This window comes from Puma concolor, chromosome E1, assembly GCF_028749965.1.
Source record: "Puma concolor isolate L17-30 chromosome E1, mPumCon1.1.hap2, whole genome shotgun sequence".
NCBI lineage: Eukaryota > Metazoa > Chordata > Mammalia > Carnivora > Felidae > Puma > Puma concolor.
In genome coordinates, this window is record NC_141680.1 from 43101869 (window position 1) to 43128861 (window position 26993).

The following is a 26993-nucleotide window of genomic DNA, read 5'->3' on the forward strand; positions in this document are numbered from 1 at the left end:
TGATACTTTTTAGTTCTAAAACACAGGAATAGGAAAATAAGGGGAAAAAAAAGAAAACGAGGAGATATGATTGAATCTAAGCCCTAGGTTGAACCTCCAGACTGACTCGCCCTCCCCTAGACAGTCACATTTCCACAGGAAGAAAGGTTGCAGCTGCTCTTTAGAGAAATTAGTACACTTCCTCAACATAATGCTCCCTTGTGGAGGTTATGACTAACAGGGGCCAAATTAGAAAGCTGTTTATTCACAGATACTCATCGCGTAAACACACCAGAGAATACTGAATAAATCAGTCATATGCATGTGGTACCATAACCATTCCAAGTCAAGCTATTTTATTGTCCAAGAGACTCTGTGGTCACAGGAGGCCCGTTCTCAACAGCAGGAGCCCCAGGGAAGTGTCCAGATCCTCACTCCTCAGCACTCTGAGTGCTGATGTAGTCCTGGAGAAGCGCCTGCACCTCTGCCCGCCGGCTCATCTTGGTGGCCTTGCCCTGGAAGCGGCCTTTCTTCCCGGCCCCTTTGCCTTCCAGGACCTCAGCCACCCTGGGGAGCAGAGAGACATTCAGGCAGGAAGTCTTCAAGGGAAAGGCCACAGAAAAACCAAGGGCAGCTCAGAGTCCTTCCCCACAGCCAGGGCCGAGGGGAAAGAAAGATGGCTTCTAGAAACCCTTCTTAAAAATACTTGCACATATGCACAGATATATGGACCATGTTTATTGTAAAAGTGAAGAACTTGGGGAACAAAAATTGAACTAGTATTTGTTGTTCTACATATTTTTTTAAAAAGCGTGAATAACTGGATACAACAGAAGAGTCTAGAAATGGGAGGCTAGATAAATTATGGCAACACTCCTGGGAGTGTCCACTAGGGGTAAGGGGCTGTGGACACAAAAGCCTGTGGGGAGCAGCAGTGAAGCAAGCTGGGGGGGTGAGTGAGAAGGGAGGGGAATGTGGACAGAGGGACAAGCCTGTCCTGTCTGAAGCAGGCAGTCACCACCCAGTTCCTCACAGCTATTGCCATGTGGGCCCAGTGTTGCCAGAGCATGCCTTTCTTTTCCTTTTTTGAGAAATGCTAGAACTCTACATTTTTATGTATAAATCTCCCAGTTTTAAAATGTAACAACTAACTTTGAAATTTTAAAATAAGGGTGCCTGAGTGGTTCAGTCGGTTAAGCGTCTGACTCTTGATCTCAGCTCAGGTCCGGACCTCAGGGTCCCGAGCTCCTGGCCTGTGCTGGGCTCCATGCTGGGCATGGAGCCTACTTAAAAAAAATAAAATAAAAAATTTAAAATAGTAAACAGCCCAAACTAATCTGTAGGCCACATCTGGCTGCCTGTCAGGAACCTCTGCTTTAATTTCTTATGTTTTCCTTTGAAAACTCATCAGAGCCAATCAGGACTTTGAAAACCCTAAACACCAGAAAGAACAGGGGACACTACGCTCTGTATCTAATTTAAAGTGAGAAAATATAGGGGCACCTGGGTGGCTCAGTTGGTTAAGTGTCCTAGACTCTTGATTTTGGCTAAGGTCATGATCTCACAGTTGGTGAGATCGAGCCCCAAGTCGGGCTCTGCACTCACTGCACAGAGCCTGCTTGGGATTCTCTCTCTCCCCCTCCCTGCCCCTCCCCCGCTCAAGTGCGCATGCTTGCTCTCTCTGAAAATAAGTAATGTTTTTTTTTTTAAACATTGAAAAATAAAGTAAGAAAATATAAGGAATGAGGGTAAAGAAATTCAACAAAGTTCTAATTTTCCCATGACAATTACATCAATGCTGATTTTTACTTAGTCTTAAAATCCTAATCTCTCCTCCAGAATAGTTGGTCTGTGTCTCTGCTTTGCTGGTGCCTTAGTCACCTGTTTTATTGGCCTAGTGATAATACAGCACCTGAATTCGTGCGTCATTTATGTTATCTCAATTTCTAAAAGAAAAAACAGAAAAGCATAGGAGATTTGGAGCAAAAAAGACCTAGGTTTGAGTCTCAGTTCTACCAACTGTGAGATCTCAGGCACATGATATGTAGTCCCTCGTCTGTAAAATTAGGAATGACTGCGGTGATAATTGTTCCTGCTCAGCCCACCTCATATGCCTGTGATGTGAATCAAAATGAGATCACAGATGTGGTGGCCCTCTTTGTGGGTCAAGGGCTCTACTAGCAGGTTAGTGCAGACAGTCCACAGATTACCTGGGGCCCAGGGTTTCCACGGCTTCAGCTGGCCCTGCCAGTAAGAAGAGCCCAGCACCTTTCTCATCACCCACAGTTAAGAACAGGAGGGTCTCCTAGGAGGTAAGATAAAGAGAAGTCCTGATACTTGAGAAGTAGGGTCAATCCCCCTAAATGCTGCCCTCTCCTCACTCTCAAGATCAGACTTTTGCCCTTAAACCATGAGTGATGTTCCTGATGAGAGATAATGCAGCCCCTATGCTCTGGCCCACCAGGGCCAAGAAACTTTTTTGAGAATGACTATAGGAACTTAGGTTAAACATTAAGAAGAAGGCAGAAGGCTGCTGACCATGGCCAGGCACTAAATGCCTTTTGTGACCTGACTCGCATCAACTTTTGCAGCCTGCCCACCGCTTTCCCTCACACAGCCTGCGCCTGCCACTGTCTAAAGCTGCCTGTCTCCCTCTGCCTGGCTACCTTTGCTTCCTCATCTGACGACCACTAGGCAGTTCTGCAGGCCCCTCCCCTGGGGGCTCCCACTCTTTCAGGTAACATGTTGTTCCACTTCCAGCATTCACCACCCGAAATTAGAAATGTCACCATACAGTACATTTGCCTCCCAGACTGGAGAGTGAGCTCCTTGAGAATCAGTATGCTTTACACAGGACTATAAAAAGAGACATGTATACTGTTTGGCCCGGGGCAGGTACCCCAAAGAGTGTTTTTTTGGAGTAAATGCAAAAGAGACACCTGGAAATCATGAAGTTGCAGACTACCAGGATGGCACCGGAAGCCAGAGGAGAAGGAAAATGGAAAGGATGGCCTTCAAAGGGCCTAGCCAGCCCCATCGCTTCTAAAACCAGGCCCTTGGCACATATAAATGTGGGTGACTTGGAAGAGTTTCAGCTCTGATAAAAGGAACTCAGAAGCTGGTAAATATCGCAGCCCCAGAGAGGTCACTATCACAGATCTCACAGCTAGTGCTAAAAAAAAAAAAACCAGTACTGAATAAATTTCAATTGCCTACTCTTCATGCATTCACGGGAGGGACTTCAGCTAAACTAATGCCCCTCACTTAGGTCTCTACCCAGGAGAGATCAAGAATCTCATGCTCCTCTTACCTCTGACCCAATCTCATTGGCAATGATATTCATGAACTCAGAATCCCCCTCCTTCCTACAACAAAGGACACAGACGTCAGATCCAGCTTGGAGCAGGAGATGGGAAACTGCAGGAAGCCCCTCTCCTCCTCATAAGGCTGGCCTTGCGGCAGGCTGTCTGTGCAAAGTCCCAGACTCTCTCAGCAAAGACAGAGAGTGCTGGCTGAGAGCCAGCAACATGTCCTTCTCGGCAGTTTATAGCATGCTTTGTATTTATTTCTGTCTCCCTTCAACAAGATCGGTCAGGTAAGGAGACATCTGTTAGATGATGAAGGAGGTGAGGGAAGGTGGTGATGAAAGTTACAGTGTTACTATGAAAATGCTCTTATAGAACCCAGGAAATCTGGAAGGTAACACATCCCCTCAGGTCTGCTCAGCCTTGAGAAAGCAGTGAGTGACCCACCTCCCACTAGGCACTGCACCCAGGGGAGAGGCTGAGCCCCAAGCCCAGCAGCCCCATACCCTGTGTCTCACCTATGTAACATGACCACACCTCCCCAGTCCGGGCTGTTCCGCAGGCTGTGGGCAATGTGCACGGCCAGGTCTCTGAGCAGATTCAGGTTGTTCTGCAACAGATGCCAGAACTCAACAGACAGAAGGAGTAACAGGGGAGCTCACCATCTTCGCCCCACTTCATTCCCCCTCACACCGGCTCTGATGAGCTACACAACTGGTGAGGCCCTCTCCAACCTCGATGGAATAAATCACCTTCTGCAAGAGCTTGGTAGAGTTCTGTAGCTTCTTCACTGCTTCCACGTGATCCTCTGCTCCACACCTGCAAGAGAGAGGTGTGTGGTCACCTGCCCGGCTTTCCAAACTGCTTTTGGGATGAGGTGTATATCCATGATGCCCTTCTTTCTTAAAAAAAAAAAAAAAAATTTTAACGTTTACTTATTTCTTTTTTTTCTTTTTTTTTTTTTTTTTTTTTTTTTTTAAACGTTTATTTATTTTTGGGACAGAGAGAGACAGAGCATGAACGGGGGAGGGGCAGAGAGAAAGGGAGACACAGAATCAGAAACAGGCTCCAGGCTCCGAGCCATCAGCCCAGAGCCTGACGCGGGGCTCGAACTCACAGACCGCGAGATCGTGACCTGGCTGAAGTCGGACGCTTAACCGACTGCGCCACCCAGGCGCCCCAACGTTTACTTATTTCTGAGAGAGAGACAGAGACAGAGAATGTGAGCAGGGGAGGGGCAGACAGAAAGGGAGACACAGAATCCGAAGCAGGCTCCAAGCTCTGAGCTGTCAGCACAGAGCCTGATGCGGGGCTCGAATTCACAGTCCATGAGATCATGACCTGAGCTGACGTCGGACACCTAACCGACTGAGCCACCCAGGTGCCCCACCATGATGCCCTTCTTGACAGTCTCCCTCCAGATGGGGACCTGGGGACCTTCCAAGGAGGCTGCCTAAGCAACTGACGAAGAAGATATAAAGGAATAAACCATTTTACATGGGTCTGACTTACCATCCAAAGTGCTTCATCACTTACGATTGCATCTTACCCCCAACCCCGTCCGCCCCGAGATAAAGAGAGAACTGTCTACCCTACAGGTAGGAGAGCTGAACTTGGGGTGGCCAGAACCTGAGACATGGGGGCAGCAGGGGGCATACTTAAGCAGCGTGGTCATTGCTTTTTCAGTTCCGTGGCTTCTCTCCATCCACTTCAGCACCCGGTTCCCAGCCAGAAATGCCAGGTTGGTTTTGTTCTTTTTCCCCTTCTCGGTGCCCAGAATTTTAATGACCTACATGAGGCAAGGGAGTAACACAAGCACAGGTATAAACTGAAGCAGGTGCCAGAGCCGAGGGGAGGAGATCCCTAGACCTGTGCCCCAGCTGGGAAGCACTGAAGGAGTGACTTCAGCCGGGCCTCCTCAGCTGTCCCCCTCGATCGCCCTCAGCCCTCTCGTGATCCCCACTTCCCTAACACCCTCTCTCCCAACCACTCAAGAGCCCTTCTTTACCCACCTGAAGGTCACTGAGATTGCTCACATGGGTCCCACAGCACATGTTGGAATCAACGCTCTCGATGGTAACAACTCGAACGGGCCCAGCATGATCGTCGGGCAAACCCCGGCCCCTCACCTGGAACACAGCAGAGGGAGAAGGGCCGTCTGAATTTTGATGACGGGCCCTTGAAGGGCCATTCTACAGACGCTGCCGCACTGGCTCTCCCTCACCTGCTCCACCTCAGGGTCATCCAGGCTCAGCTCTCGCACATTCACAGGCAGGCGGTCTCTGATTTTTTCATTGACGCTCTGCTCAATGGCAGCCACCTGCTCTGCAGTCACAGAGGGGCTGTCCAGCTCAATCACACTCCGGAGCCGCCCTAACTCCCTGCCAGAAGAAGTGCGGCAGTCACAGGGTGCTGATGATGACAGTAAGAATATAACAAAGTCTACAAAGAACGTTCACATAAATTATCTTATTTAATCCTCACAAAAACCCTCCAAGGTAGAGACTGTCAGTCATTTCCTTTTTTATGGGTGAGGAGTAGGAAGGAATGTGATCAAGATCATGCAGCCAGAATTCACCCCCTGGCTCTCTGGGCTCCAAACTCCATGTTCTTTCCTTCTCGCATCCTCATGCTTCCCCTGAGACACACAAGGTCACCCACCACCCCCACCCTAAGGGGAACAGGAGAACACAGCAGATTTTGAACCCTATCCTTTCTTTTATCCTCCTACCCCGACCCATTAGTGACTGGGAGAGGAGCTGCCAGTCTGGGACCTGCAACCTATGGTTAGTCTTAGGTCCCCTGCTCACCAGGATGTGGTCTTCAACCCGAACAGATGGTCAGCAACTGCTGTGATGAGATGCTGCCCTGAGCGGAGAGAGCAAGAGACAGGGTAGAGTGAGAAGTGCAGCCAGCCACATGCTCCCTGATATCATCACAGAGATTCTCCCCGTGGAAGACCTGCCGGGTACTGGCTAATAATACTCTTATCAGATATTTTACTGAAAATCCTCACGAGAACCCTACAAAAAGCTTTATGATGCCGTTTCACAAATGACCTCTATCAGGCGTCTGGGGGAAAGACAAAGAGCTGGGACCAGGATGACTGTGCTAACAGTGGAAGGAAGTGGAGAGATGTTCAGAAGATAAACTGCCAGGACTCAGTGGTTGGCTCTCCCCAAAGAGGTGTCTGCACTGACTTTCAGGATTTGAGCAACCAGGTGGATGTTCACGAACACCTGGTCTGGGGGAGGAAATGCCTATTTAAGTCCGTTTTGAACACGTTGAATTTAAAGAGCCTAGGAGATATCCAGGTAAAGCCAAAAAGCGGGAGGTTGGTAAAACTCAAATCCAGAGGTTATTCTAATACTTTTACTTTAATTGTTCACGTTGTTATAACATTTTTCACCTACTGTCTGAAACGGAGCTGATTCTGATTACGTCTGTCCTTTCCAAAAGGTTAACCCCTAGAGAACCCAAAGACGTCCCAATCATTATGGCATTCCCATCCATGGCAACAGCCCCTCCTGCAGATCCCCCAGGCCGCCCCGCCTACCTGAATGCTGCTGCATGTGGTCAAACCTTCGCTCCCAGTCCACCCGGACCTGGACCTCAGTCCCTGGGGCCAGGGCTGTCTGTGTGAAATGATCAGCCTGAGCCCCGCGGCGGGTCACTCGCAACACAGAGATGTCATTGATCGTACCGTGGTCATCAGGCTGGGGAAAGAAGTAAAACTAATCAGCGGTGGGAGACAGAGCTCACCTTAACTCCTGGATACAAAGACCCTCTAGGGAATGTATGTAAGGAACACACCCAGAATCTGAGATTCCCTAAGGGACAAGAAGCACTGTCCGGTGAGGTGGTCCACTTTGTTCTGTGAGGGGATTCTATTCTCTTCACTCTGAACACCCATATATTTTGTTCTTGAGAACAAAACAGCAGACTTAAAACAGAGATTATAACTACAAAAACAAAGATTTTAGTAAAACCCAAAGAAATGTAATCGTCACTCTCACTGCCTTTAGATTCTTATCTTCCAAGAGTTTCTAAAATGGTTTGATTTTCCTTCCATCCTCCGCACTATTACTAGAATTAGATACAAAAATATTCACTCATTTTAAGGACGCCTGGCTGGCTCAGTCAGTGGAGCATGCGACTCTTGATCTCCAGGTCATGAGTTCGAGCTCCATGTTGGGTGTAGAGATTACTTTAAAAAAAATAAAGAACAAAAACATTCATTCACTTAAAAAAATATCTAGTGCCACCTGCTTACAAGATCTGGCCATGACCCCAGAATACAATATAAACAAGACAAAGCCCCTCATGGATCTTAAGGGTCTGGAAAAAAAATACAGACACACACACACGGGTCACTGCAATATGATCTACAACACGCTATAATTTAAAAAGTACACTGTTCTAGAGGAGTTCACAGGAAAAAGACCTAATAGTCTCAAGGAATTAGGGAAGAAACGTATACAATGAGTCTTTCTATAGTTGCCTGAGGTTACAGGTCTTCCTTCAGCAGAAAACCTCCTGTAATAATGACGCTGATATGAAATTGGAACTTTCTCACTATCAAGTTTACTGACCATGTTCTCTCATTTCACTTCTTTGCCTAAGTACTTCATGGTTCACCACAGCTTCTTGGATGAAGTCCACACACCTTAACACATCCTTCAAGTTCCTCTGAACTGACCCCAACTGACCTTTCCAAGGTCACCTCCAGCCTGTCATCAACACACACCATAGGCTCCAACTATATTAGACTACTTGCCTTTAACTAGACCTGTCGGCTTCCTTCAGCCTTCCCTGCCTTTGTCTGTGCTATTATCCCTGCTGGAAAAAGCCTCTCCCATAATGCCCACCTTTTTGCTGTTATTACCCTCCTTTCTCTAGTTCATGTTGGACCTTGTCCCTATCCCATCACAGCACAAATAAGCCAGTCCTCTGTTGTGCTCCCCCAGGGGGAGCGTTTCCAGTCCCTGTCAAACACCCTAAGCTAATTCCTAATTCCTTTGCACTTGTTTTCTCGCTGCCTGGAATACTTGCTCCTTTCCCACAAACACCATTAGGTAACTGCAATGGTTTACCCACTCCCTTCACTTAGGTCTGTACTGAAATAACTTCCCCCCTACTTAGGAGAACATCCCATGACTGTCTTTCCCTCAACCTTTAATTTTCTTTAGAGCACTTACCAAACCAAGCCCTCTATTTTATCTATTCACCATTTTGTCTGTCTTCTCCGATAAATATTCTCTGTATGTAGAGATACTGTCTTGTTCACCCCTTATCCTCAGAACCTGGAGTAAGTACCCAGGATATGTTATGACCCAATAAGTATGCGTTGGTAAGTATCTGTTGAATGAACAAACGAGCTGAATTGAACTAACTTCCATCTGTATTCATCACGGCTGGGGCAGAGGAGCAAGAGGGCATTTCCTGAGCAGAAAGGAATGAGGGGCTTCCTGGGAGCGGGTCGGGGTGAGGCGCGGGCCTGGTACCTGTCCCCCGCCCTCGGGGAAAAGCAGCGTGTCTTCCAGCACCACTTGGAAGCCACTCAGCACTTCCTTCTTGCCGTTGCTTCCTTCGGTCTGTAGCTCCGCGGGACGGCAGGAGACCACGGTGGTGGTGAACTGCACAGAGAGGGACACAGAATAAGGCGGACCCCAGCCCTCAAGACACCGGGACTGAGTCTCTCCCCGCAGCCCCTGCACGCGGCTCCATCTTCCCGCACCGCCCCATCCGCCCGGCAGCTGCAGGTGCCTCGCCCAGCCGGCCGCACCTCGCGGGCATAGCTGTCCCGCTGACACCGGAACGCCATCGCCGCTGTCTCCCGGGACGCGGAGAACGCGGGAACCCGCGCACACTGGACGGCCCGCGGGCGGACGGAGAGCCCTGCGGGACAATCTTCACTGAGAGCGCGTCTCCGCGCAGAAGCACGAGGACAAGGGACGGGGTGTGGCTTGGACAAATTTACCGAAAACGCGATTTGCAGACGTTCCGGGGCGCCTAGCAACTGTTTGAAGACTTTGGAAGGACCTGAAAACAAAATAAAACTGCGCTCGGCCGGGACTTGTCAAGGCACTTAGTTCAGCCTCCCGCAGTCTCGGCTGGGGAAAGACGAGGTTGGGGCGAGGGGTACTGACATGGATACAGGGCACTGCTGCCCAATAGAAATTAGTGCAAGCCATATACGCTAATGTTTCATTGAAACCAACAGATCCAGAATATTATGTCATTTAATAAGTGTAAAATTAAGTGAGATTTTTTTTCTGCACAAAATTTTCAAAAGCTGATGTGTATTTATGCTTATAGCACGTCTCAGCTTGCACTAGCCACATCTCGGTACTCAATAATCACATGCACTCAATAACCACATGTGACTAGTGTTACCTAACTGGACAATGTAGAAAAGAAAGGCTAACAGAAATTAACAAACTGTAATCAGCGCCTTAAAACGTTAAACAGATTAAATGTTAGAATTAACTTCCTGCTTTCTTAAAGCAAATAATAAAAAGCTTGAAGACGCCAGGTGTATCAGAATTTAGGATTTTTTCAGATTTTAGGCAGTAATGCAGAGCATACCCACCATGTGTTTTCTTTGTGAATGTATGTATGTGTTATGAACCCCCATGTGTTCCATTTGGAATTCTGGAGCAACACCATGTCATCCAAAGCATTACTATTTATGCTGAGAAATAAATGCACTAAACAGAATAAACGAATACTATAAATAGCTTCACATCATTTTAGGTCAGGTTTTGCTGTCAAATGAGTTTTGCTGCCAATTTTTTTAAGTGGGTTTTCAGATTTTTTCTCGGTTTTCAGAATTGTGGATAAGGGAGGGACATATGCTATACAAGTTCAAGTCCCAACTCTGCCACCTATTGTTACCCGTTCAATCACCTATGAAGAAAACCTAATTATAAGGTTGATATGAGGTTCAAAATTTGTATTAAGATAATATATAAAGACTTAGTAAATTGTACAGCATGATACAAGTACAACTTTGTATTATCAGACTTTTTAAAAAGATTAAGAAGTAATGTCAATAGCAAAATGGGCAAAAGGTATGGACAGAGCACCTTAAAAGAGATACCAATCACTAATAAAAATAAACAACGAACAATCTTATAATTAAAAGTAAATTAAGTCAAGTACAATTTTTTTATCTTTGTGAGTATCTAAAAGGTTTTGAAGAACGGGGCACTCTGTTGGTGGGAGCAGGAATGGGTCCAGTTTAGCTAGGAGCAACTTGGGCAACAGCTATCAAAACGTTTAAATGTATCTACTACTCTTTGACCTAGCAATTCCACTTCTAGGAATTTACCCTACAGATATTCTTGCCAAACATATAAAGATCTATTTTTGAATCCTTGTTGCAGCATTGTTTGAAAACTGAAAAAGACTAACAACCTAAATGTCCCTCAGTGAGGAATCAGTTACATTGTGGAAAGTATATTTAGTTGAATACCATGTAGCCATGAAAAATAGTTAGATCTATATACACCAACTTGGAAACAGCCCCAATATATATTAAGTTTAAACAAGCCGGGTTTAAATGTACATAGTATGATTTCAATTGTGTACACACACTGCATTTGCTTATAGGTCTATTAAGTTTAAAAATTTTTTTTTATATTTTATTTATTTTTGAGAGAGAGAGAGAGAGAGAGAAAGACAGAGCACAAGTGGGGGAGGGGCAGAGAGAGAGGGAGACACAGAATCCAAAGCAGGCTCCAGGCTCTGAGCTGTCGGCACAGAGCCCAATGTGGGGCTCGAACCCACAAACCGTGAGATCGTGACCTGAGCGGAAGTCAGTTGCTTAACCAACTGAGCCACCCAGGCGCCCCAAGATTTAATATATATTATCTTATATGTAAGTAACTGTATGTTTGTTTCATATGTATTGTTTTATATATCAGCTAACTATATAATACAATATGATTACATAAGCTATAAGTATTAATGCAAGTTATGTGTACAGTGTATATACATATACAGATATATCAATTTATCAGAGAAACTATTAACAGTAGTTACCTCTCTTAAAGGAGTACAAATTCAACTTTAAATTTTATACCCTTCTATACTATTTTAATTTTTTTTTTAATTTTTTTTTTCAACGTTTATTTATTTTTGGGACAGAGAGAGACAGAGCATGAACGGGGGAGGGGCAGAGAGAGAGGAAGACACAGAATCGGAAACAGGCTCCAGGCTCTGAGCCATCAGCCCAGAGCCCGACGCGGGGCTCGAACTCACGGACCGCGAGATCGTGACCTGGCTGAAGTCGGACGCTCAACCGACTGCGCCACCCAGGCGCCCCAAATTTTTAAACTGTATCTATATATGATTGACATAAACTTTTGAAGTTTAATTTTTTAAACAAATCTCAGTACTTTACCATGAGTTCAAGGGCAAAGTGTGGGTACGGCATTTTGTCTAAGTCACAGTTTAAGTACACATTAGGCACTCAAAAAAATGTTTGTGGATGAATGGGGTAGATAATGGATGGAAGAGCAAACAGATATAGGCATTAACTAATGTAACAATTAGCTATTAAAGTGCAAAGAAATTTCTGGATTATGCAGGAAGCTGAGGTGGGTTTCTGGCTAGTTCTAGGGGTGGCAGAATTTACATGGTTCTAGGGGTATAGAGAAAGGCTGGTGTCTGGTCTGAGACATAAGCATTGATGTAGGCATGGGGAAGTCCCATGTAGGTTACAAGCCTACTCCCAAGATCTTTCTGTTTCCAATCTCAACAGTGAGGACCAGGATCTGCAACGCCCACCCCACCCCTTGAGAGGAACAATAAAGGTAGAAGAGGTTTGCCTCCAGGAGGAAGAAGTGCAAGAAGAAAGGAGACAGAGAATTGTTCTTACAGATTTATTATAATCTATATGCTGCTTCTTTGGCTTTTGCTCTACCACACACACATGCTCGAATACTCAAGAGAGCCCTGATGAGTGGCCCAAGCACAAAGATTATAGCCAATTGGTAGGAAGTCAGGAGCCCCACCAGTCTACTCTCCTATCCTGCCATCTGATGGAGCCATACTCAAGTGCCTAGGAAAAAAGAAATGAAACATAAAAGGACATGTAAAAAGAGTTTCTAGGAAAGTTCAGAGATCCTGGAGACCCCACAGCTAAGAGCTGGCAAAGACCCCGGCCCTAGCTTTTCAGAGCGACTGGAAGATGCCCCAGCTTCCTCCCCAGCTCTGTCGTCACAGAAGTTAATTACTTGTTGCATCAGCACTGTCAGAATCATCCTAGGGAAAGAAAAAAAGACAAAAGCGCCCGTAGAATCTGCAAAGAGTGAACATTTGTGTTTACAAACTCTACTCACTCCCTCCCGCTCACCAAGTTTTCTTTTGTGATTTTCTAAATCATACCACTTCCTGGTAGACTGACAGAAGGATTTATACTTTCAAAAATAAAATAAACCACTGGCACTCAATTAACAACACTGTGTCAACCATCACATGGTTTCAGAATTTCAATTCAGGCCACTGCTCCTTACAACTGTGAATGCAGTCAACAGGGCCAGGTCTGCTCTAGGATAGAGAAGTAGAGGGGAGATGGGAGGGAGGAGGGTCTTGCTGGGGTTTTCTACAGCCTGGAGAAGAATATTCAACCTCCTGTGTCAAATCCAAATTTGGCTGACATGCACTGAGAAAACTATGGTGTGCCAAGGACCATAACAAGAGCTTTCTAGTATCTTATTTTTTAGGGCTAAAAGGAAACCAAAGGGTTGAAAGGCAGGCTTTACTCACATCCAGGTCATCCATGCCAGGGGGAGGTCTCTTGACGCTGACCTTCTTCAAAAGCTAGTAGGAAGAGAAAAATGATTACAAAAGAAAAGAAGGGCAAGGGAAGAGCAACCTGTATGTTGATGGACCACAGGAGAATGGTCCCAGTCAGACAACTGCCTTATCTGTACAGCCCCTAACACATCACTGGAATGAACTGGAGAAAAGTGAATCGATCCCCTTTTTATTTTTTTTTTTTAATTTTTTTTTTTCAACGTTTATTTATTTTTGGGACAGAGAGAGACAGAGCATGAACGGGGGAGGGGCAGAGAGAGAGGGAGACACAGAATCGGAAACAGGCTCCAGGCTCTGAGCCATCAGCCCAGAGCCCGACGCGGGGCTTGAACTCACGGACCGCAAGATCGTGACCTGGCTGAAGTCGGACGCTTAACCGACTGCGCCACCCAGGCGCCCCTCGATCCCCTTTTTAAAAGGATGTTGAAACACACACACAGCATCCTTCTTACTAATGCAGGTTACAGTCTGTTAGTATTTTGGCAACTTGAATAAATAGTAGCTGAAATTCTAAAACCAAATAATATATGGCAGGGCGCAATTTATTTGTTTTATGATGTAAATTTTTATACTGCTTAGTTTGAGCTTCCCATGAAGTTGTTCTGGCTCAGGAAACACACACACACACACACACACACACACACACACAGAAAATAGAATGACAGAATGACAGAAAAGTTGGTAAAGGCTTTGCCACACTTTTTCAGAATTCTGTGACTAATGCATGAATCCAAGTGTACAATTTCACTAATATTCATTTCTCCCAACCCTCCTAAATAAACATCGCACAAAATATGTAAACAATATGAGCACGAATGAGACAAGCTCATCTATCTCTCTCTAGCCCTGATGACAGTCCTCCGTATGAGCAGAGACACAGAGAATGATCAAGATGGGCAGAAAATGGCATTACCTCTGCATAGTGTTCCACCTGAGCCAGCTCCACCTCTTCATCCCCCTCCCAGTCTCTCCAGTTATCAAAGTCCACAGACAACCACACCGGCTGCAAGAGGAAAGTATAGAGCATCACAAGTGCACAGAAGAACATGGCCGTGTGCACAGGGTCATGCTTAGGGGCAAAGAAGGCCATTGGGGGTACAGTCTTCCTTCCCCACAGCACTTCTTTGACTAGCCCCTTTCCAGGATGCCATCATCATCATCCGCAAAGATTTGCCAGGAATCTACTAAGTGTGATGCACAATGCCAGGCATTGTAGGAGATGGAAAAGCATAGAAATTTGGCCCTCCAGAAGCTGACTGAATAGAGGTATAATACCTCTAGAAAGATAAGTGTGTCATAAAATACTATAGGAATCAACCAAGCAAGACAGACAAGCTGCATCCCCTGGAGTTGGAGATAACCCTTGGAGGCCTGTGTTCTAAGTTCTTATAAACAAGAAGTTACTCACTCATTGATTTTAACAGCTATTTATTGAACACGTACTATGGGCCAGACTCTGAGCTTGGCATTGCGATTCTAAAAGGTTTAACAGAGGGGCACCTGGGTGACTCAGTTGGCTGAGCGTCCGACATCAGCTCAGGTCATGATCTCACAGTTTGTGGGTTTGAGCCCCATGTTGGGCTTTGCAATGACAACGCAGAGCCTGCTTTGGATTCTCTGTCTTCCTCTCTCTCTGTCCCTCCCCTACTCATTCTCTCTCTTTCTCTCCCTCTCAAAAATAAATAAATGTTAACAAAATTCATTCAAGAAAATGTTTAATATATATAGTCCCAGCCATCACAAAGCAAGTGGGGAAGGGAAATTTAAATAAATCATTATAATAATAACAGCGTGGAAAGGGTGGTGGTGGCTTACGCAAGGGATATTACGGAAACACAGAAAGGAACTATAGGAGCCCAGGCTTCTTAGAGTAGCAGAGACTTAAAGGATGTGCAAGGGTTAGGTGGGCACAGGTAGTGATGATGGCTTTCCAGGAAGAAGGCACAGCATGAGCAAAGGTAAAGTAATGAGAAATAGCCTGGTGTGTGCGAAAGAGTTGCAAGACATTTGCTATGGCTAGAATGTAAAGTTTAGGGCAGAGACTAATGGGATATGATGCTCCAGAAGGGAGGAATAGCTTATATGTCACGCTGTGGTCCTTGAATTTCAACCCAAAGAGCAGAAGTGACAAGTTCAAATGCCTGAAAGAGGGTGCTACTGAAAAGGAGTAAAGTGCGGTGCACATGCTCCATTTAAAGCTCCATTTGGGAATTTATTTATTTATGAAGTAATTCTCTACATCCAGTATGGGGCTTGAATTCACAGCCCCAAGATCAACAGTCGCATGCTCTACCAACTGGACTGGTCAGGTGCCCCTGGCATTTGGGAATTTAGGCCAGTGTGATCAGAATCTCCATTTTCTTCTTCTTTTTTTTTTTTTTTCAAAGATTTTACTTTTAAGTAATCTCTATACCCAACATGGGCCTCAAACTCACAACCCTGAGATCAAGAGACGCATGCTGGGCCGACTGAACCAGCCAGGTACTGTTCAAATGCGTGTTTTAAATTTTTTTTTTCAACGTTTTTTATTTATTTTGGGGACAGAGAGAGACAGAGCATGAACGGGGGAGGGGCAGAGAGAGAGGGAGACACAGAATCGGAAACAGGCTCCAGGCTCCGAGCCATCAGCCCAGAGCCTGACGCGGGGCTCGAACCCACGGACCGCGAGATCGTGACCTGGCTGAAGTCAGACGCTTAACCGACTGCGCCACCCAGGCGCCCCTCAAATGCGTGTTTTAGATAGGCCATGCTGGGAGCAGTACAAAGGATGGATTGAGGGTAGGACTGAAAATATGCAATAAACCTCACCCAGTGATGGATGAGGCCTGAATTAGAAGAGACAAAGTAACAGACTCAAGAATATTTAGGAAGTCAAGTAGGACCTTGTGAGTGACTGAATGTTGGTGGGAAAGGAGCCAAGGGTGATTCCCAGATCTATGTCCGCAGGTACACAGAGAGCAGAGGAGAAAGAGCAGGCCATTCCCCACACACCTACTTTGATATCCTCTTTGGTGAGTCGAGGCCAGGCCACCTTCTCCTTCCATTTCCTCACAAAACAAGTGATGGAACGACCGGAGCGTTTATCCTGGGAGTCCTGCCAGATAGACAGCCTCATTGGTAGGATCTGAGGTGTAGAATGAATCTCCAATTTCCCAAGCAGCCTTTCCATCCAGACCTTACTGTCCTGTCCCACCCTTACCTTGGAGTTCACCTTAGCATAGAACTCAATCTCATTGTACAACTCCACTCCATCCGCATTCTTGCAGCTGAGGAGACAATGCAGCTGAGGAAATGCGGCAGGCTGAGCATGGGCGCATTAGGAGAAAGGAAAGGTTCCTGGAAACCAGGCCGTCCAGAGAGGAGGGCCATTACCTGAACACAATGCGGTGGTCTTCGATGAGCACGTGGACATCGGTGCTATCCTCAACACAAAACTCCATGAACACATATTTGGGCCTGTCATACCACAGCGTCCTGGCATGCTGCCTGAAGAGGAGTTGCCGTGGGGCTTCATAGGAGTGGCAGAGGGAAGACAGGGGGCATTGGGGAAAGGGGGGGGGGCGGACTTTTAGGGACGTTTTATGCCATGGCCCTGTCAAAGTGGAGCTAAGTGAGACAGAAGGAAGTGAAAGGGGCGTGATGGGAGTGGGGAGGAGCGGGGAGGGTGAACCTGGGGAGAATCGAGAGTGCGAAAGTTGAGAGGTAGGGAGTTATGGAGAACATCCAGGTCACTTCCCTCACCACCCGAAAGTTACAGAGACCCGGAGTCTGGGGTTTCCATGGGACCTCGCAGGGCCCAGAGCGCCCAGAAAATGGTGGGACAAGGAATCTCCAGGGAAAAGGGCGACTGGAAACACTCACCTTGCCATGGCGGCTCCTGCTACCGGGTGGCGTTTGGAGTCCGAAGCAGAGACCGCTATCTTTAGATACTGGGGACGCCCCCAGCAGCTGCCTCTCCTTATATGGTCGGGGAAGGCCTTAGAGGAAGGGGGGATGTGGCCACACAGCCAAGGGATCTGCACTCCAGAGAGAGTCTGGGAGAGCATAATCCCGGCAGTCCTTCACATCTCTGGGTCTCCAGAAATGTTCAGGTTAGGAATAGACCACCCACCCACGGGGACCAGGGCAAGAGCCACACTAGATAACGTGCACACCGAATAACTTGCTCCTGGCTTCATTCACTCGTTTCTCCAACGCTCAGGGCACTCAGTGTCTGATTCACGATAGGCGCTCAACAAAAAATTATCAGCCCCAGTTAAGTCCCCTGGGAAGGCCCGCCCCAGGTGACGATAAAGTGTCTGACGTATGTGCCCCGCCCACCCGCTCCTGCGGGTTTCCCAGACAGCGCGCCGTTGCCATGGCAGTGAGGGGGCGCGGCTGACGTGCGGCGGCGTTTCCGGGAAGATGGCGGCTGTCGAAGCGTCTGCGGAGCCGGTAACGGTGGTAGCTGCCGTTGGTCCAAAGGCGAAGGACGAAGAGGAAGAGGAAGAGGAGTCGCCGCCACCTTGCGAGGCGGTGCGCTGGGCCCCGGTGGGGGCAGTGGCGGAGGCCGGGCCTGGGACAGCTGCGTTCTCGGAAGAGGCGGCAGCCGAGGAGCCAGGCGCGGCCCCGGGCTCCCCTCCCGACTCTCCCGGCCGGACGCTGCGGCGGCTGCGGGCTGAGCGGCGGCGGCTGGACTCGGCGCTGCTTGCGCTGTCCTCGCACTTCGCGCAAGTGCAGTTCCGCCTGCGCCAGGTGGTGCGCGGTGCGCCCGCGGAGCAGCAGCGCCTCCTGCGCGAGCTCGAGGACTTCGCTTTCCGCGGTTGCCCGCACGTCCTGGGTTATGGGGGGTCCGAGGACCCCGCCAGCGACGATGGCGATGGGTTGCCAGGGGACCGGCCACGATTGCGGGGCGAGAACCAGGTGAGCATCTGGGCCAGACCCCGAGGGACAGGGGCATAGGGGGTTGGGTGGGTGGCGATGCTGACGCGGACCAAGGTAGCAGTGGTGAGAAGCCGGCTGGTCTCGGTGAGTACTTCGCGCGTTGGAGACGAGGAGATAAGACAGGTGTGCGAGGTTTGCTGAAGGGCAGGAGGACCCCGAGGCCTGGGAACCTCATTGTGAGGGGTGTCCACCTAGGGTGTGGAAAGAGATGCCGGTGTGGTGACGTGCGGGACAGAAGAGTGGTGAGCAAAGAGTATTCAAAGGGCAACAGAGCAACCAACCAAAGCAGTGCCGCTCCCCCTCACCTTGCCGTGGCCTCATAAAGTACCCAACGCCCGAGCACATTTGTTGATAGAGTACCCCGACCTGGGGCTGAGAACATTGGCTAATGAAGGGTAAGTGAATTGGAATCCATGGAAATTTAGACCTCCTGCCCGTTCCCACTTTCCTGGAATCTAGAAAACGTCTTTAATCTTTAGGCTTTTGTGGGGGCAGAAGCTTTGTTGAACAGCAGGATCACTTAGTAAATGAAAAAAAACACAACTCCTGATGATCGCCTTTCCTACAGCTGGAATTTTAAACCTCCTTGCCCATCCTGCCTAATAACTAGGTATTATATAAGAAGCCCCTTTGGTAGCTGTGACAGGATCTGTTCAGTTAGCCTCCACTGAGTAATGGGAGTCTGTATGCCAATGCCATTTCCTTAACAGTCTTTGAATCTCTGAAAGTGCACAGTTGCAGATAGCTTATTGGAGGTGGTGAAGAGACTTGGCCGTCTTCTCCACATTTTCATTCTTCAAGTTACTACCTATACTTGGCTTTCTTCCCACTTAAATTGGGTTTAACCAAGGCTTATCAGTAGCAGATACTGACTTGCTTATTTTAACCTGAAATGTTTCCAGTGCAATCCTGTGTTTGCTGTTCCACCCTCCTCTCCATATACCCGCAGCTCCTGGCACAAGGAGCAGCCACCTCAAATTGCCAGACTTTTAAGGAGTAGAAAGGAGTAGAAAGGATTACTGTAACCAGGCCCTTGTTCAGGAGCAAGAAGCATCAGAGTTTCTGTGTGGATGTGGTGCTCTTTCGGTTGTTCATTTTCTCTTTCAGAAGCAGAGTACAACTTTAAAAAAAAAAAAAAAAAAAGTGGTGCTCACCGGGCGCCTGGGTGGCTCAGTCAGTTAAGTGTCTGGCTCTTGATTTCTGCTCAGGTCATGATGCCATGGTTGGTGAGATCAAGCCCCACGTCAGGCTCTGCACTGACAGCACAGAGCATGCTTGGGATTCTCTCTCTCTCTCTCTCTCTCTCTCTCTCTCTCTCTTTCTCTCTCTTTCTCTCTCTGCCCCTCCCCTGCACATGCTCTCTCTCAAAATAAATAAGTAAAAATTAGGAAAAAAAGCGGTGCTGAAAATACCACTTTGGTACCACCTGTTTTTGTGTTAATGAATGCACAGAAGATTACATAAAATATCTAAGTGGGGGGACATGTTTGAACCAGATGATTTACTTCTTGTTAGTTCCAGATTTTTTTAAACCAGTATTTCCTCTCACTTCCTACTGGAAATCATTTCCATTATTTTCTGCCTTGAACCAGAGCTCGTTTTTCTCTATTACACTTGTTTGCCCACATTCCAACAAATAACATGCTGTAACTGCCATGGTGCCATGGCAGGAAACAGACTTCGGCAGACATACTCGTGAAAACAGAATCAGGATTCATGGCTGTTTTTTTTTTCTTCTTCTTCCTTGGCTTAATGAAGTTAGGATACAGTGAAAACAAAAACAGAGCTTCCCTGTACTTTCTCCTTGGGCTGGCTAGACAGCTTCCTCCAGTCAGAGCTCATTGTTTGGAATGTGTCATTCTGTACCTGTTTTAGTTCAGTAACATACAGCAAATGTGTATTGAGAGTTTATCCTGTGCCAAACACCATGCTAGGCAACAGGGGTACAAAGTCAAGGCCTTTGCCCTTAAGGAGTTCATAGACTGGGGGAGACAGAATCCTCAACAAAGATTATAATGTGACATGAGCTAGAGAAGTGTGTACACAGCATAGAGTGAGAAATGATCAGCTCTGCCCCGGGAGATCCAGGAAACCAGAAGGATAGCTAGGCCCTCACTCAGCAGGGGACGGGAACAAGGTTCTAAGAAATGCCAATACTCAGAAAGGTTTGGAGAGGAAGTGTCCTGAGAAAAGGCTTGCTGTCATGTTGAGTAAAGCAAAAGGATTGCTTTTGAAAGAGCTTGAACAAAAAGTTAATTCATTGTTTTTCATTTGTCCTGTCTCAGATCTTTTGGAGGGCTTGGTAAGTTCCATTTGAAGGTTAAATTTAATGTCCTATAGACTGCTGGTTGAAAATGCAGCCTTATACCTGCGCCTGACTTGCTAGTTTTGGTTTGGTTTGTTTTTGATAATCAAGAAAGTTAAGGAAGAACTAGTATTTGAGAATACATTGGCAAGACTTCACCACCCTGAAGGATTTTTCATCATTTAAATGCAGAATCTGCCTGGTGGCCAACAATGGAGAAAGGAGTCACTGGTCAGGGAAACTTACCAGACTCTTTTTTTTTTTTTCTTTCTTTCTTTTTTAACATGGTTACCTTCCCACCCCTGTTGCTTGGCTTTTGGATTTTATTTTTCACTGCCCCAGGCACCTGCTTTAATTCTTTTGATTGTGCGAACATCTGTAATACGTTGGAGGGGCTTTGAATCTTAAGAAAACTGGTTATGAGGGGTGCTTGGCTGGTTCAGTCGATAGAGTATGCAACTCTTGATCTCAGGGTTGTGAGTTTGAGCCCCTTTGGATGTAGAGATTATCGAAAACTAAAATCTTTAAAAAATAAGAATAAAGAAAACTGATTATGAATTATAAATCTTTCCTCTACACCCTTATCTCTAGATTCTCTTGCAAAATTTGGCCGCAGAAAGTATTCAGGAGTTGATCTGTGGTAATTGGCTGTGGAGGATGGCATGTTTAATTCCTGGGGGGCTGTCTTGTCTAAGATAAATTGTCTCTATCCTAACTAGGCCTTTGTGGAGGAGGTGGGAAGGCTGTCTTAACAAAAGGCCTCATTGTATTCATATTCTGTTTCCAATGAGGGACAAATACCTTTTTAAAGAAAACACATTTAATAAATTACCCTGGATGAAATCGTTATTCTCATTTTTGAACCTATGTATGAATTCTGTATTTCCTTGGGATTATTTGGAAACACTTTGTTTCAGTAGTCATGGTTAGCTTGTGAGGATTCTTAATGTGCCCTTGTGCCCTGATTTTTCCTTTTCCTATAATAGACCTAAGTATTTTCTTGTCTTAGAGTGAGCAGGAGAAACGGGAACGTCTGGAAACCCAAAGGGAGAAGCAGAAAGAACTTATACTGCAGCTCAAAACCCAGCTGGATGACCTGGAAACATTTGCCTATCAAGAGGGCAGTTACGACTCCCTGCCACAGTCCGTGGTCTTGGAAAGACAGCGGGTGAGCAGACACCAGAGAGGCGCCCACCACTACCTAAGGCTACCTTGTCCCTTCCTGTGTTCACAGGACATTCTTTCCTAGCTCGTTCACCCTTGGTCTTACTGAGAATCTCTTTGCTGGCCCAAATCAAAGGGAAATGGGACAAGTCTTCATTCACACATGGAAACACAAATTCCAAAGCTTTATAATATGTTAACTGAGCTCTTTTTGGTGGTTATACTAATAGTAGTGATATATAATAATAATCGTTTTGGGGCGCCCGTGTGGCTCAGTCGGTTGAGCGTCCGACTTCGGCTCAGGTCAGGATCTCGCAGTTTGTGAGTTCGAGCCCCGCCTCGGGCTCTGTGCTGACAGCTCAGAGCCTGGACCCTGTTTCAGATTCTGTGTCTCCCTCTCTCTGCCCCTTCCCTGCTCGTGCTCTGTCTCTCTCTGTCTCTCAAAAATGAATAAACGTTAAAAAAACAATTTTTTGGGGGGCGCCTGGGTGGCGCAGTCGGTTAAGTGTCCGACTTCAACCAGGTCACGATCTCGCGGTCCGGGAGTTCGAGCCCCGCGTCGGGCTCTGGGCTGATGGCTCAGAGCCTGGAGCCTGTTTCCGATTCTGTGTCTCCCTCTCTCTCTCTGCCCCTCCCCCGTTCATACTCTGTCTCTCTCTGTCCCAAAAATAAATAAACGTTGAAAAAAAAAAATTTTTTTTTTTAAATTTAAAAAAAAAAACAATTTTTTTTTTTAAATAGTTTTTCATTTGATCATTAAAACAGTTCTACTTGGGCACCTCCTCCAGTGTAAATTAGCTTTTCCCCACTACCAGTTGATAAGTATTCCAGGAATCCAGACTGGTTTTAATGCCATATTTATTTAAGCAACACCTGGGTAGGCAGGTAAATCTCTGGCAGAAATACAGCTACAGCCTACCCTACAAACATGTTTGTCTCTCACCGTGATGTGGCTGTTTCTCTGGCTTGGCTGGAGTTACATTAACTGGATTTCAAACTGTTCCAAATATTGTCACTAGGGCATTTTGGCTCTAATGCACTTTGATGTTTAGTAGAGATTTTTTTTTTCTTCTAGTTGCCTTGAGTAGGGCAAGAAGGGATGAGGAGAACTAGAAACTAAAGGAAATCCATATGTATTCTCTTGGAGGCTTTGGGGAAAGCTAACTATGAGGCTTTTTGGACTATCAACCACTTTGGATTATTCACACTGTTATTCTCCTGAAAGTTGCCTGGCCTGGTAGAGAATGTGCGGTGAGAGGAGCCATTTCTGTCTGAGAGGAACCAAGGGTCCTTGTTACTGTAGGAGAAGGAGCTCTGTGCTCTCACCTTGATCAGCAGTCGCATCGTGTCCTCTCCCAGGTTTGGGAGTTCTGTCTGTCGTTGATTTCCATTTAAAGGTAGGAAGCACTCCAGCAAATAACTCCCTTTTCAAGCCCTCTCCTTGAAAATTCTAAAGGGTGTGCCCATTGTTTGTGGTCTTGATAGGTGATCATAGATGAACTAATAAAGAAACTGGACATGAATCTGAACGAGGACATCAGTTCACTGTCCACTGAGGAGCTGCGGCAGCGTGTGGATGCAGCTGTGGCTCAGATTGTCAACCCGGCCCGAGTGAAAGAACAGTTGGTTGAGCAGCTGAAGACTCAGATCCGAGACCTCGAGATGTTCATCAACTTCATCCAAGGTCAGAGGAAGGGATGGGAAGAGCAGGGTGGACAGGTGTCATGATAATTATATGTAATCCAAGTACTGGTTCCTAAAGGTGCCTGTTCTTCATGTACTGTGTAGGAGGTTTTGATCACTGTGTAGTGAGGGAGCCAGCACGGTAGAATAGAAAGTACGTGGATTTTTTTTTTTTTTAAGATTTTATCTTTAAGTAATCTCTACACCCAGTGTAGGGCTCGAACTCACACCCCTAAGATCAAGAGTCACACGCTCCTCCAACTGAGCCAGCCAGATGCCCCAAGAAGATGGATTTTAGAACCAGATAGTTCAGATCCCAGTTCTGCCACTTCCTAGCCTTGGGTCCTTGGGGAGGTTCCTAACCTGTTTAGTCCCACTGTCCTCACCCCTGAAATGATGATTCACGCTTCCTTCATTCAGCAAATATTTATTGAGCCAGTCACTGTGCCACACAAATCAGATGTTGTTTGTAAAAGTCTTACATGTGGTAGGCACTAGTAAATATTCATTTTCCTCCTCTTTGTAACTCCTGCTTACAGATGAAGTGGGAAGCCCACTGCAGGCAGACAGTGCACACTGTGAGTGCAAGGCCAGTGGGAAGACAGGAAGTGGCTCCACCAGGACTGACAGCGGCAGACTGCCTCCAGGAAACAGCAAAAGTAAGTACAGCTTCCAGAGTAGGCGAATCCAGAAAGGTAGGAAGTAGATTAGCAGTTACCTAGGGCTTAAGGGGCTGGGGAGAAGTGGGAATGGGAAATGCTAACGGTTACAGGGATCCTTTTGGGGATGATGGGTACACAGCTCTGTAAATATACTAAAAATCACTGAATTATACACTTTAAGTGAGCGGATTATTTGGTGTGGGAATCACAGTAACAGCTATCATTAACCCAAAACAGTTAGGTCCAGCAACATCCTAGGTGGCTCTTGGCTTCCTGTGGGACGTGTACTGTAGCTCAGAAGCAGGACCGGATCCCAGCCCGTGACTTGTTGAATGTACCTCTGTGCCAGCATGGCCCTAACTGATGAGTCGTTGCATTTTCTGAACAGCAAAGGCAGAAGACGTGAAGAAGGTTCAGGAGACGGGGCTGCACCTCATGCGGCGTGCACTCGCAGTGCTCCAGATCTTTGCCGTTAGCCAGTTTGGTTGCGCCACGGGCCAGATCCCACCAACCCTGTGGCAGAGAAGCCAGGCTGACAGGGACTACTCCCCCTTACTGAAGAGGCTGGAGGTATCAGTAGACAGAGTGAAGCAGCTCGCCCTGAGGCACCAGCCGCACGACCACGTCATCACCTCCGCCAACCTCCAGGACCTCTCTCTGGGAGGCAAGGACGAGCTGACCACGGCTGTGCGGAAGGAGCTGACAGTGGCTGTAAGGGACCTGCTGGCCCATGGACTCTACGCCTCCTCACCGGGGATGAGCCTTGTCATGGCCCCCATTGCTTGTTTGCTGCCAGCCTTCTCCTCAGCTCCCGAGGCCATGCACCCGTGGGAGCTCTTTGTAAAGTACTACCATGCTAAGAACGGCCGTGCTTATGTGGAATCCCCGGCACGGAAGCTCTCCCAGTCCTTTGCCCTGCCGGTTATGGGAGGCACTGTGGTGACCCCCAAGCAGAGCTTACTGACCGCCATCCACATGGTGTTGACGGAGCACGACCCTTTTAAGCGCAGCGCAGACTCAGAGCTCAAGGCCTTGGTGTGCATGGCACTCAATGAGCAGCGGCTCGTGTCCTGGGTGAACCTGATCTGCAAGTCGGGGTCACTCATCGAGCCCCACTACCAGCCCTGGAGCTACATGGCGCACACAGGCTTTGAGAGCGCCCTCAACCTGCTCAGTCGCCTCAGCAGCCTCAAGTTCAGCCTCCCTGTAGACCTGGCCGTGCGCCAGCTCAAGAACATCAAAGATGCCTTTTGAGGAGAGTGCCCTGGCCCCACACCAGTACCTTCCTCAGTAGGGTAGGAACAGATGGTTAGTCTTCTAGGATAGAAACAAAGAGCAAGAGGGGGGGTTTAAAGACAGTTTCCCTTGCCAAATGACTGCAAAGTCTGTTTTCCAACTTAGCACATCAGAAAGAAATGCCGGAAACCCTCCCGCTAAAAGGTTCTGCCCCGGCATGTAACGTCTGGGCACATATGTTAGAGCCTATGTAAAAGAAATCAGCTGTGGCACACAGTGAATGTACCACCGCATCGTGCCACGTCTGAGTTTTACAAAACCCAGGTCACTCTAACCATTCTCTTTATGGTGGTGAGTGACAACATGAGTGAATTGTCGGTCCTGGAAGACATTCCACTTGAGGCTCTTGCCATCCAAGCTGGGAGCCGTATTCCTTCACTTGGAGCAGGTTCAAGAGAGTCCTAAGGCCGGAATTTAAATTCCCTTTATGAATACAGACACCCCTTTTCTTCCTGACCCCAAGGTCAGGGAAGGCCTTGTAGATTCCTTAGTTGCCTCTAAAACTGGGAATGGGGATATCTGATAACAGCATTTCTAAGGGAGTTCGTTAACCACTGTTAGGCTCAGTGTGAGCCCCTTTTTGGGGGGTAAGAACTGAAATCTGTTCCCGACAAGGTGGCGGCACAGATGATGCTCTTTTGATTCTGGAGCTGGTTATTTATGAGGAATGACCACCATTGGCTGGTACCATGTCCTCTGGCAAATAACCTTTCCCATACACAACTCCCAACAAGATGCAGACACAATCTTTTTAGAAGTAAATATGTTAGAGCTGTCCTCCTCAAGAGAATCCTTGCCCCTGAGTCAAGTGTGAATGGGAACACACTTCAGTGACCAGCAGCAGCTCCCCCCAGGATTGTGAGTCCACTTGTCCCGGAGGCTGGATGATGGAGGCAGTCTGACCATATGTAGGTACTGCAGCGGAGGTAGGGACTACAGATCCCCGTTGACAGACAAGGGACTGAGCATTTCCTTGTAAAATGGACTCTAGAGTGATCCTATTTGGTCTTCAGTATTTTAGCCTTTTTAGTTCGTATTTATCATTCAGCTTGCATACTGCTTCAGGACTGACCAAAGATGGGCAAGGTATATTCCTTTCTGGAAAACCAAATGGGATCTCAACCCTACGGATTCAGCATTGTTTCGTGTATTAAATTGCCAGCTGCACTTTGTGTCTGCACTATTACATAGTGCATTTTAACTTAATTTTTTTCAACAACATGTTATTTAAGATGTATTATTGATAATTCATTAGAATTAGTCATCCTGTGTGAAGCAGGATAATTGTAAAATGTGGAAAATGATAGATCTGTGGTTGCTAATAAAATCATAGTATTTTATGTAGCTTCTCTGAAAGACCGTGGAGACTCTTGGCTTTGGTTTATAAGTCTGTGCGTTATTAGCCCATCCGATCCAGATCAGTATTTTCTTGAGCAACATCTGGCTCTTGGCTTTTCTGCCTCTTCTTGGCCCTCTATCCTGGACCAGGTCAACTTTGGTGGTGGTTTCTTTCTCCCAAATGTTATCATCCCATCTCGCCCAGGCGTGCAGTCTGTTCCCATGGCAAATCTCACCTTGCCTGCCACTTTTGGAGCTGGCACTTTTAAGTCCATTTATCTAGATATCATCCAGGGTGGATGATAAGTGCCGTGACTATGTGGCACAGCCCTGAACCACCCCAGTATTTTTCTAATCCTCACAAAGACTAATTTGTATCAAGGTTTTGATTCTAATTTGTATCAAGCATCATGGGAAGCTGTTTTAGGCCATCCTAACTGAATCCTCACTACTTCTAAGACAAGACCATATTATCTCCATTTGATAGCCGAGTACACTGAGGTTAAACATTTT

General features: G+C 47.0%; 3 protein-coding genes across 4 annotated transcripts; 1 reads left to right on the top strand and 2 right to left on the bottom strand.

The window, feature by feature from the left end:
* Window positions 1–307: 307 nt before the first annotated feature.
* Window positions 308–9228, bottom strand: AARSD1 (alanyl-tRNA synthetase domain containing 1). The gene is made up of 12 exons (XM_025917518.2): window positions 9070–9228; window positions 8789–8920; window positions 6841–7000; window positions 6095–6152; window positions 5509–5665; window positions 5297–5413; window positions 4943–5073; window positions 4037–4103; window positions 3803–3894; window positions 3290–3344; window positions 2190–2284; window positions 308–546 (listed from the first exon to the last, which is right to left on the bottom strand). The coding sequence occupies exons 1-12, from the start codon at window positions 9106–9108 to the stop codon at window positions 411–413; spliced, it is 1239 nt and encodes a 412-aa protein (XP_025773303.2). The 5' UTR covers window positions 9109–9228; the 3' UTR covers window positions 308–410.
* A 2930-nt stretch (window positions 9229–12158) lies between these two features.
* On the bottom strand, window positions 12159–17503 carry PTGES3L (prostaglandin E synthase 3 like). Of its 2 annotated transcripts, none has more exons than XM_025917519.2 (8): window positions 16971–17503; window positions 16482–16595; window positions 16309–16375; window positions 16105–16203; window positions 14023–14112; window positions 13059–13112; window positions 12527–12554; window positions 12159–12351 (listed from the first exon to the last, which is right to left on the bottom strand). In XM_025917519.2, exons 1-8 carry the CDS (start codon window positions 17153–17155, stop codon window positions 12344–12346), a joined length of 645 nt encoding a protein of 214 aa, XP_025773304.2. In that variant the 5' UTR covers window positions 17156–17503; the 3' UTR covers window positions 12159–12343. The 2 variants fall into 2 exon arrangements, with proteins under 2 accessions (XP_025773304.2, XP_086543523.1); XM_086687397.1 differs by having other exon boundaries at window positions 16482–16617.
* Window positions 17464–26486, top strand: RUNDC1 (RUN domain containing 1). The gene is made up of 5 exons (XM_025917636.2): window positions 17464–18011; window positions 21347–21505; window positions 22987–23185; window positions 23724–23843; window positions 24235–26486. Exons 1-5 carry the CDS (start codon window positions 17514–17516, stop codon window positions 25098–25100), a joined length of 1842 nt encoding a protein of 613 aa, XP_025773421.1. The 5' UTR covers window positions 17464–17513; the 3' UTR covers window positions 25101–26486.
* The last annotated feature ends 507 nt before the right edge of the window (window positions 26487–26993 follow it).

Excerpts from the sequence above, each read along its gene's own strand:
- AARSD1 (XM_025917518.2), bottom strand. The coding sequence starts at position 9,108 with ATGGCGTTCCGGTGTCAGCGGGACAGCTATGCCCGCGAG. Across the intron at positions 8,921-9,069 it reads GGGACAGCTATGCCCGCGAG|TTCACCACCACCGTGGTCTC; the intron begins GTGCGGCCGGCT and ends CTCTCTGTGCAG. Across the intron at positions 6,153-6,840 it reads CCACATGCAGCAGCATTCAG|GGCAGCATCTCATCACAGCA; the intron begins GTAGGCGGGGCG and ends CTCTCCGCTCAG.
- PTGES3L (XM_025917519.2), bottom strand. The coding sequence starts at position 17,155 with ATGCTCTCCCAGACTCTCTCTGGAGTGCAGATCCCTTGGCTGTGTGGC. Across the intron at positions 16,596-16,970 it reads GCAGGAGCCGCCATGGCAAG|GCAGCATGCCAGGACGCTGT; the intron begins GTGAGTGTTTCC and ends ACTCCTCTTCAG. Across the intron at positions 13,113-14,022 it reads AGGTGGAACACTATGCAGAG|CTTTTGAAGAAGGTCAGCGT; the intron begins GTAATGCCATTT and ends TCTTCCTACTAG.
- RUNDC1 (XM_025917636.2), top strand. The coding sequence starts at position 17,514 with ATGGCGGCTGTCGAAGCGTCTGCGGAGCCGGTAACGGTGGTAGCTGCC. Across the intron at positions 21,506-22,986 it reads TGGTCTTGGAAAGACAGCGG|GTGATCATAGATGAACTAAT; the intron begins GTGAGCAGACAC and ends TGGTCTTGATAG. Across the intron at positions 23,844-24,234 it reads GCCTCCAGGAAACAGCAAAA|CAAAGGCAGAAGACGTGAAG; the intron begins GTAAGTACAGCT and ends TTTTCTGAACAG.